The 10,831-nt window shown below is 35.7% G+C and overlaps 1 protein-coding gene across 3 annotated transcripts; it reads left to right on the top strand.

The window, feature by feature from the left end:
* The first annotated feature begins 399 nt into the window (after nucleotides 1-399).
* Nucleotides 400-5,556, top strand: LOC125266333 (cystatin-B-like). Of its 3 annotated transcripts, none has more exons than XM_048186883.1 (4): nucleotides 400-1,248; nucleotides 4,432-4,527; nucleotides 4,779-4,880; nucleotides 5,301-5,556. In XM_048186883.1, the coding sequence occupies exons 2-4, from the start codon at nucleotides 4,450-4,452 to the stop codon at nucleotides 5,433-5,435; spliced, it is 315 nt and encodes a 104-aa protein (XP_048042840.1). In that variant the 5' UTR covers nucleotides 400-1,248; nucleotides 4,432-4,449; the 3' UTR covers nucleotides 5,436-5,556. The 3 variants fall into 3 exon arrangements, with proteins under 3 accessions (XP_048042840.1, XP_048042842.1, XP_048042841.1); XM_048186885.1 differs by lacking the exon at nucleotides 400-1,248 and adding an exon at nucleotides 2,908-3,398; XM_048186884.1 differs by lacking the exon at nucleotides 400-1,248 and adding an exon at nucleotides 2,908-3,448.
* The last annotated feature ends 5,275 nt before the right edge of the window (nucleotides 5,557-10,831 follow it).

Genomic DNA, 10,831 nt, shown 5'->3' with positions numbered 1-10,831 from the left:
TTTATCTGCAGACGGGCCGGAGCCGGAACCTCAATTCTGAATTAGAATTATGTTTTGAAAGAATCATCTGAATGATTCATTTGTCTGGTTCGTCCACAGTTCCTACAAAGATGAGCTTGATCGATGTTGAGTTGGCATGGTTAATTTGATTACTCAATGTTTGCAAAAAGAACAAGATGAAATCAAGAAGAAACAGGACGAGAAAGAGAAGAACCACGAAAGTGGAAAGAATGAAGATGGATCCGAAGGCCAAAGAGATGCTGAAATTACTGAGACAACAGCAAAGAATTAATTTGAAATTGATTATGCTTTTCGTTAGCCTCATAGCATAATTGCCCAGATCAATTGGAAAAAAAAAAATAACTTAGGCAATTATACTATGAGGCTAAAGTTATTAAACAATCATGTATGTTGAATACTTTTATGTGTGACTTGGAACAGATTACAAACGAGGTTGAAGCTTTGACTACAAAAGCTTCAGCGCCGGTTGAATCTGAATATTGTGTGTAAAGGCCAAAAAGATCAAAAGGCAAACTAGCCAAGATGTATGTCTTAATCTTTCATATCTAGAAGTGTTGAGGCAAGCTAACCACAATGTATGTTTCAGTTGCTGAGCAAGAAACCTTAAGAGGAACTAGTACTAACCAAGCTAACCACTATGGGTGTTTCGGTTGCTGCAATGAGAAGTATTAAGAGGAGCTGGTATCGACCAAGACGTATGCTTATACCGCAAGTAACCAATATGTGAGTTTTTAATACGAGCTAAGCAAGCTGTATGCCTTATTTGCAGAAGTAGAATCATTAAAGGGAGTTAGTGTGAAGGTCTTGAAGTATAAATTGGTAAAATGTGTTAAAAGTAGTTGAGAGGGCGTAGCCCGTAGATGACTAATGTATTTTATACTTTGACAAACAAGGAGATGTTTCATGTCAGGAAAAGGATGTGACCGGACTATATATATTGGAAGTTGTACAACAGAAAATTGCCACATCTCGGGTGAAGACTATACTCGCTTTTATGTTCTTTGTAATTCTTCATTCTGTATCTTGTTATTAAACCGAAGCCATTGTATTTGGCAATTCATAAACCTCCCTAAACAAGTCTCAGAGTGAAATTACTTTTACATAAAACTATTATCTGAACCTGTAATTAATTTACTCCATCGAGCCTCAAGAGCACCAGACCCTGACTGAGCTGGTGTGGACTCCACCTTGAAACCTTTGATCGTCATACAACGCTCTCAATCCAAGGTAAGACCAAATCTTTTGATGCAGTTAAGGATTGTTACGGTGACCGGGAGGGGACATATTCGGTTCACTTAGTTTTGTCGTGGCCACAACATATAAACTCGTGGGAACGTAATAGTAATATGTCGTGGCCATGAGATATTAATTCGTAGGAACGTATAAGTCGTGGCCACGAGATGATTTTGTCGAGGTAACGACATCCTTGAAAAATAAGGATGAAAAATAAGGGTGGAATATATATATATATATATATATATATATATATATATATATATATATATATATATATTCCCGTAAAAGAACTTCCTGTAAAATTCCCGTGCGCCTACAGAAATAAAATAAAATCATAAATAAAGCTTTCATAGGTTAGGCCCTATATACAAATAATAAACAAAATATTCTAAAATAGTAACACATTTTTTTTTTTACTTAAACTCTGAATTAATTTGAATGCTGTCACAGGCACAAGGGACTACAAGTGAAAACAGACGCTCATTTAAGCTACAGAAATAGGCTACAGAAATCATAAAGTCAAAACTTTATTGGCATGATCGGGCATTTATTACAGTGTTTAACCAACAGAATACAAACTTTCAGTAACAAAGTACAGAATATTAATTAGATAAATAAATATGGGAAATGAAGGAAAATAAAGCAAATAAATGTACAAACGTAACTAATAATAATATAAAAATATTAAATAAAAAATAAATGATAAGTGAATGGATTTAAAAGACTGTAAGATGGGATTAAAATGTACAACATTAAAACATTTATTGATAAACTTCATTCGAATACATCGCGCGCAATACAATATAATATGCACTATGTTAATATAATAATTTCTTAATTCCGTTCTTTTTATAAATTAAAAATAAATATTAGTATTATAGGCCGATCCATTTCTGATAATTCTAGGTTGCTATGGTCGCGCAGGTTGTTTACACATTTAAGTCGTCGTGGCCATGAGAAAAATATATCGTTCCCTCACCGTATGATCTCGAGGCCACGACATTACATCGCGTGGCCATGACATAAGGATGTCGTTACCTCGACAAAATCATCTCGTGGCCACGAGTTATTATCACGTTCCCTCGAATTAATATCTCATGACCACGACATATTATTACGTTCCCATGAGTTTATAGGTTGCGGCCACGACAAAACTAAGTGAACCGAACATCCCCTCCCGGTCACCGTAGAAATGGATGAGACATGATAATCATGATAATATTTATTTTTAATTAAGGATGAAAAATAAGGGTGGAAAAAAAAAAATATATATATATATATATATATATATAGCCTATATATATAGCCTATATATATTCCCGTAAATGAACTCCCTGTAAAATTCCCGTGCGCCTACAGAAATAAAATAAAATCATAAATAAAGCTTTCATAGGTTATAACAAAATATTCTAAAATAGTAACATTTTTTAAACTTAAACTCTGAATTAATTCGAATGCTGTCACAGGCACGAGGGGCTACAAGTGAAAAAAGACGCTCATTTAAGCTACAGAAATAGGCTACAGAAATACAGTCATAAAGTCAAAAAGCAAATAAATGTACAAATGTAACTAATAATAATACAAAAATATTAAATAAAAAATAAACGATAAGTGAATGGATTTAAAAGACTGTAAGATGGGATTAAAATGTAGCCTACAACATTAAAACATTTATTGATAAACTTCATTCCAATGCTAACTAAGCAACATCACACGCAATACAATATAATATGCACTATGTTAATATAATAATTTCTTAATTCCGTTCTTTTTATAAATTAAAAATAAATATTACTATAGGCCTATCCATTTCTGATAATTCTAGGTTGCTATGGTCGCGCAGGTTGTTTACACATTTAACTCGTGGCCTCTAGAAATAGATGTCGTTCCCTCACCATAATGAAGTCGTGGCTACGAGAAAAATATATCGTTCCCCCCAGCTGGGACTGGGGTTGGTTGAACCCAAGCATTTGGAGATCATTGTGGTCAACTCTTCCACAGAAAAGCCAGACCATCCTTGAACTCTTAAGCTGTGGTTGCAAGAAAGGCTGCCGGTCGACACTACAAATGTAAAAAAGCTTCCTTAAAGTGCACAGCTCTGTGTCAACGTGGAGGAGACTGTGAAGAAGACTGAAGAATAGGTTCAACAACAAAACAAACAAACGTGTTTCTGAAATTTAGATTTTTTGAAGTAAATCTTTGCGTCTGACATTCTTTTTAAGCTACGTTGCTAAGGTCATATTGAATATTCTACTCTTTACAGTCACTGTATTGTCAGGATTAATGAACAAAAGGATTAAGCTTACACAACGCATGCAACAGACATGATATTATAAAGTCTAGCTTAGGCTCTCAGATACTGTGATTTCCTTCTCACGTCACCTTTTCTTTGTTATCATGTTTGATTCAGAAGATATGATACAAAATACATAATTTGGTTATTGCGGAAAGTAAAATGGTCACCATGGCGACCACGAGGCATTTTTGTGATGGCTCCATTTCTGAAAGTGTACCAAATTTCATGCTTTTATGAAAAAGTGAAAATTTCACCTCAAATTTAGCACATATCACCTGGACTATATTACTTTTTTTGTGCTAAAAAGGTTTAGCGCATCAAAAAATGCCAATTATCAATCTTATTTATTCATTTATTTTTTGCAACTGTCGACACACAATCTTTTTCTGTTTAAATTTAGCATATGAATTCCATGTAGGTTATTCCAAATGTCTAGAAAAAAATTCTTCTTTTTTTTTTTTTGTGAGAAAAGGGCTTTAACAAATAAATGTTGTGGCACATCACAGAATTAGTCCTCATTTTTCTAATTTTGTCTGTTCTTTAAAATCGAATAAAGTTAATCAGAAAAATAATACAACAGCACACGTTTTAGGAATATTGCTTGATGATCAAGTATTGATCTAAATAGTCTTTTATTAGGAAGACTACAAAAAAAAAAAAAACATGACATGTTAATAAAAATTGTTTTATTCCCATTGCAACAGCTTTTCAATTGTACTGAATATTACACAACACCTTCAAATTGAAACTCTGCCCCTTTGATGTGATTACATGGTATTCCAATAACGACTCATGTCACGTGATATTGGGAGCATAAATAGTAGATCAGAATCAATCTGTGAGACAAACTGCCTGATAATACAGTTTATTTCATCCAGGCTTTGATCACCAGCACAATGTTTGGAGGCTGTGGTGTTGGAAGATGGACCACTGTGAAACCTGTCACTCCAGAAGTGGAGAAGATCTGCTGTGAGGTAGGAGACAGAAATGTAGTAAATTCAGTTTTTGTTAAAACAGTAAAATAATCTTGGTGCTGTAAAATGTGTTGGGGAAATTATTTGTTGTCATTTTTAAAAGAACTGTTTTACTTTTCACTTACTGTCACAATACTTTTTACGCAAGTTTTCTGATATCTGAGTGATAGATGTAACTCCCTAGAGACTAATAGATTCAAATAAAATAACAATAATATAGATGAATATAAAATGTGCATTTGTTTATTCAGGTGAAGTCAGACATAGAGAAGATGGTTGGAGCTAATTTTGAGGCTTACATTCCTTTAAGCTTTGCTTCTCGTATTGTGTCAGGGAAAGACTATCTGGTGAAGGTAAGAGTGTGTTTTGTTTTTGTTTTTTATGGATTTTGAGCTTGTGAATTCATCACTGAAACTCTTCCAAGGCACAATTTGTATGTTTCTAATATCAACAAGCCAACGATGGCAGTGTGTCCTAAACGGGTGTGATCATGTGTCCAGTCATTTTCCAGTCCTCTCTGAAAGGTAAAATGCATCATGTCACTGTATAAAGTTTCTCTGCATCTGTATAAGAGAAAACTTTTCTCAACTCTGTAGAGCTGCTGGACACACAAATCTAGTCAGCAACGGTCACTGTAGCAGAACTCACAGAAATTTGCTTGCTGTCATGAAAAACTGAATGTGTTTAGTTTGCTATCAGTGTGAACAGGGTTTTATATGGAGGAGATCACTTATAAATCTGTGTGGATTTCTCTCTCTCTCTCTCTCTCTCAGGTGTACGTTGGAGTGGATAAGTGCGTTCATGCAATGATATCTCAGGCTCTCCCCTGCAATGGAGAGGAATTGACTGTGAATGGAGTCCAGCACCCTAAAACCCCCAGTGAACCTCTGATCCCATTTGGTCACTAACCACATGCAGAAAACAGTCTGTCTTCTCTAATAACAGACACACACAATCTGCCATACTGTATAGAGGAAATATTGAAAACTGTTTCATTCCTCAATATTAAACTCAATCTTCAAACCCTCAGTCAGTGTGTTTATCTGAAGATCTGAAGAACACCAAATTCACTTCACTAAAATAGTTTTATGCTGAAATAACAAACATAAAAAACATTTTTAAAAAGCCTCATTCCAAATCTTTAAAAACAAAAAGTAATATAAAATAATGTAAAATGAATGTCATTTTTCTAAATTTTAATATTTAATTGATTGTCTGCATGACTTTTTTTTACAAGGAAAAAATACGTGAATGGAGACTAATGATTCCCAAACAGGTGTGGAAAGATTTTGATGTTGCTTTATTAAAGCTTTAAAAAATGTGCATTTACTTGTGTGACTTCAATGATAATTCTACATGATATATAAAATGAGAAAACAGGAAAATGTGAGGTTTGGTGTTGATCAAGGAAACTTGAGCCTTACTGATGGGGCTGCTTATTTATCTAAAATCAATCAGGTAAAACAGCTAAGAAAATGTTTTACAACGGCTAGTGGTGTAGTCAACATGCAAGTATAATGACAGAAATTATGGAATATTGATGTGCACACGCGCAGTAAGTCCGGGTGGGACAATCTGAAGGTAGGATGAGATGTCAGGACACTGGTGCTCTGAGCGCTCACACAGAAACAAAGAATCAGACTATGAATAAATTGCATGCATACATTGCGCGTTCGGAGCCTTTATAAGCTATACGAACTGAACGAATCGATTGTCTGCGCAGTGTGACTGTCTTTGACTGAAGCCTAATTGTTTAATTTGCATAAGTGGCGCATGAATCACCGTAAGCGCGTTCATCAGTGCACTCCTAAAGTGTTCACTTTTACATGGTGTTTGAACATAAATGTGTGTTGGCAGTGTGTGTACACAACCACCCTATAGTGATAAAAATCCACCCACTCCTTTTTTGTTTTAATCCCTATAAATCATATGCAGTGTCTCCCAACGACTTGTTTTCAGCCATGGTGCTAATGTTACGTCACATAAGCGTCACAGGCCCCGCCCACAACCCCTGACTGACAGTACTGTATCACCACTGTCATTTTATATTCAGCAATGTTTTGATCTGCCTGCATTGACACCATTGTATGCGAACTGAACTGAGCTGGATGATGACATCACTGTTTACTCCAGTGCTGATATAGATAAATTAAATTAATAACTATTGTTTCTTAAATCAGAATGAATCAATACTGAATTTACTTAAGATGGATACCAACACCATTTTCTTTAAGAGCTGCTGTGCAGCCAAAATTTTATACCAGTTATCACTGTAAAGCTGCTTTGACACAATCTGCATTATATATATATATATATATATATATATATAAAGGTGACATAGTTTCCGCCCTCAGCAAGTTGTTCGCTGTCCGCCATTTTCTCCGCGCTCAAGCACTGTAGCATCAACAATGTCTGGTAAGTAATTGAGATGTTTTGTTGTTGGATGTAATAGTGAACATAACAGTCTTCATTTACCTACATCTGAGCCGCTGAACGCAGTGGATTAGTTTTATTTTTGAAGGGAATGTGCCACAGATACGTGTGTGTGTGAGTGTGTGTGTGTGTGTGTGTGTTTATTATTAGTAGCAGTTCTTTATCTCAGATTCTCAAAACTGTTAAACATTGTTCTGTGTTTCACTAACAAAATACAATAAAGAAAAACATTATGCTTTTTGTGGGTCCATTTTAAAGGGATAGTTCATTCAAAAATAATTCTGTCGCCCTCGTGTTGTTTCAAAGTTGCATGAGTCATTCTTCTGTGGAACATATTTTGTGTTCAATTATGTTTTTGTACATACAAGGGAATTCAGGCACCAATATTCAGTTCCCAATGTTCTTCAGTTTATCTTCTTTTGTTCTTCAGAATATCACCTTTTGTTGCACCGATGGTGTGAGGACCCTATTGTAATTGCTCAGTCATTTTTGAGGGCCTGAACATGCTTGAAAACTCATGAAATTTTGCCCACACATCAGAAGTGATGAAAATTTACATCTGATATGGGTTTCAGAATTAGGTGTGTCAAAATGTCTCAATAGCACCACCTACAAAAGTTAAATTAAGCGCCTTTTGCGCTACATCTCACATACAGGTATAAAATTCGCTAGACAGATCTAACAGCCCAATACCTACAAAAAAGCCCCGCGTACAAAATCTGTAAACCCTACAGGAAGTGAGATATTTTGAATTTTCTCTGCAAAACTTTTGTCTGGTCCATCTAATCTAAAGGCCTTTGTGATGTTAAATTGCAAATATCTTGCAAAACCCTTCGTTGAAGGGTGTGTCCGGGGTGGCCTGACAAAGTCTGATGTTTCACCATGAAAGAGGAAGCTGTTGTAACTCAGGCATACAATGTCTGATCTGCTCAGAATATCTTCTTTTGTGTTCCACAGAAGAAGTCATACTGGTTTCTAACGGGTGAGTAAATGATGACAGAGTTTTCATTTTTGGATGAACTACACATTTAATATTAGTTCTTCAAGACTAGTGGAAAGATTTTGATGCTGCTTTCTTAAAAGGGTTAGTTCACCCAAAAATTAAAATTCTGTCATTAATTACTCACCCTCATGTCGTTCCAAATCCGTTAGACCTTCGTTCATCTTCAGAACTCAAATTAAGATGTTTTTGATGAAATCCGATATGACTCCTCCATGACCACAATTTAATCATCACTTTCAAGGTCCAGAAAGGTACTAAAGACATCGTTAAATAATTAACGTGACTGCAGTGGTTCAACCTTAAGGCCCTGGTATACTTCAAACAAAGTTCTTTTTCATTCTTCGTTTAGGGGTAAAATGAAGCAATATACTGTAATCGAACATCTGACGCCACCCACACTGCTGAGTATGACAGTTATATGAATATGTAAATATGTGCCGTGCACTTTCTTCTCAGTAACAAATTAAACACAACAAAAATGAGAAAACAGCAAGCATTTATGGCGCACACCTCCTATTACGTTATCGTCACTGACCAATGGTAGTACGAAGGTGTTTTGCAGCTGGAGCGAACTTTTCCTGAAAGTTCGCTTTGGCAAGCAGTTTCGAACTTCCAAAACGAACACAAAACGAACTTCGTTTTGGCCTGATTTTGTTCGAAATGACGTCACATTAGTTCGTTCATCAATTTCATTACCGGGGCCTTTAATGTTATTAAAGGATGAGAATACTTTTTGTGTGCAAAAACAAAACAAAAAAATGACTTTATTCAACCATATCTTCTCTTCTGTGCCATTCTCCTTCGCTGTTTACGTCCAGCACTCCAGGTTCTACATCAGAACCGTGGCTCTGTAGGCTGACACTGTTTACGTGAAATGCTGATGCAGGAGCCAGCCAATACTGAACCTGGAAGCGCTGAACGTAGCCTAAACAGAGTATAAGAATGACACAGAAGAGGAGATATTGTTGAAGTCTTGTCGCTTCATAACATTAAGGTTGAACCGCTGCAGTCTCATTGATTATTTTAACAATGACTTTAGTACCTTTCTGGACCTTGAAATTGGTGGTTAAATTGCCCTTTTTTCTAGGGTGCTTTTTTTTTCTTTTTTTTTATAAATTAATATATATTCCTGTTTGCGCACAGCTTCCCTGTCAAACAAATATATTTACTGAATTCGAGTTCAGATGCCCTCACTCCGCAACGCGCCATTCATGATGGATGCATCCCGTTGATTTCTTTCAGGTAGGCTAGCCTATGTTCACAAACCTGAAAGTTTTGGCTATTTAAGGGTTATTTATACATATAATGCTGCATTAATAGTTTGACCACCATCAACACATCTGCCTGATTTGATACTAATTTATGTTATATTATAATTTCAATTATTTTACTGTGCTATGCATTGCGTTTTGAACCATGGTGAAGAGATCTGTAGGGCTGTCAATACCAGAAGAGGAGCATTCCATGGACGCACATCCATGAACCACATTATTAGACAGTTTTCTAAGGATGCATGGTTTATTAAATCTATTTAAAAATCATAATACAGCATTAGCTACATAATGCTATTCTTAAATCTATGCTTACACATGATAATACATCAATAAAAGTTTAAACCCTCGCTCTGTCTTTGCATGTTTGATGTCCACATATTCTTGTTGAAGAAATTACAGTGGCTGTAGCATTTCATCACAAAGAAGTGGCCGAATATTATTATTTAACTAATAATATATTTTTAATCATGGTTGGCTTTGATCGTGGATTTGATTGTGCTGTGCTGTCTAACAACAAAAATCAGCACGCTTTTTCAAAAAAATCAAACGCCCTCTGCAGGCATTTGTTATAATATATAATGCATTAAGCATTAAAGGTGCCATTGAACGTTTTTTTAACAAGATGTAACATAAGTCTAAGGTGTCCCCTGAATGTGTCTGTGAAGTTTCAGCTCAAAATACCCCATAGATTTTTTTTAATTCATTTTTTTAACTGCCTATTTTGGGGCATCATTAAATATGAGCCGATTTATGCTGCGCGGCCCCTTTAATTCTCGTGCTCTCCGCCCACGGAGCTCGCGCTTGCCTTAAACAGTGCATAAACAAAGTTTACACAGCTAATATAACCCTCAAATGGATCTTTACAAAGTGATCGTCATGCATGCTGCATGTATGTGTCGGATTATGTGAGTATTGTATTTATTTGGATGTTTACATTTGATTCTGAATGAATTTGAGGCTGTGATCCGTGTCTAACGGCTAATGCTACATTGTTGGAGAGATTTATAAAGAATGAAGTTTATGAATTATACAGACTGAATTATACAGACTGCAGTGAGTGTTTATGAATTATACAGACTGCAAGTGTTTAAAAAAGAAAATAGCGACGGCTCTTGTCTCTGTGAATACAGTAAGAAACAATGGTAACTTTAACCACATTTAACAGTACATTAGCAACATGCTAACGAAACATTTAGAAAGACAATTTACAAATATCACTAAAAATATCATGTAATCATGGATCATGTCAGTTATTATTGCTCCATCTGCCATTTTTCGCTATTGTTCTTGCTTGCTTACCTAGTCTGATGATTCGGCTGTGCTGCTCCAGACGTTAATGCCTGCCCTTGTCTAATGCCTTTCATAATGTTGGGAACATGGGCTGGCATATGCAAATATTGGGGGCGTACACCCCGACTGTTACGTAACAGTTGGTGTTATGTTGAGATTCGCCTGTTATGTTGAGATTCGCCTTCGGAGGTCTTTTAAACAAATGAGATTTATATAAGAAGGAGGAAACAATGGAGTTTGAGACTCACTTTATGTCATTTCCATGTACTGAACTCTTATTATTCAACTATGCCAAGATAAATTC

Source organism: Megalobrama amblycephala, linkage group LG4 (assembly GCF_018812025.1).
Source record: "Megalobrama amblycephala isolate DHTTF-2021 linkage group LG4, ASM1881202v1, whole genome shotgun sequence".
NCBI classification, from domain to species: domain Eukaryota; kingdom Metazoa; phylum Chordata; class Actinopteri; order Cypriniformes; family Xenocyprididae; genus Megalobrama; species Megalobrama amblycephala.
This window is presented reverse-complemented; position numbering and strand designations above follow the sequence as displayed.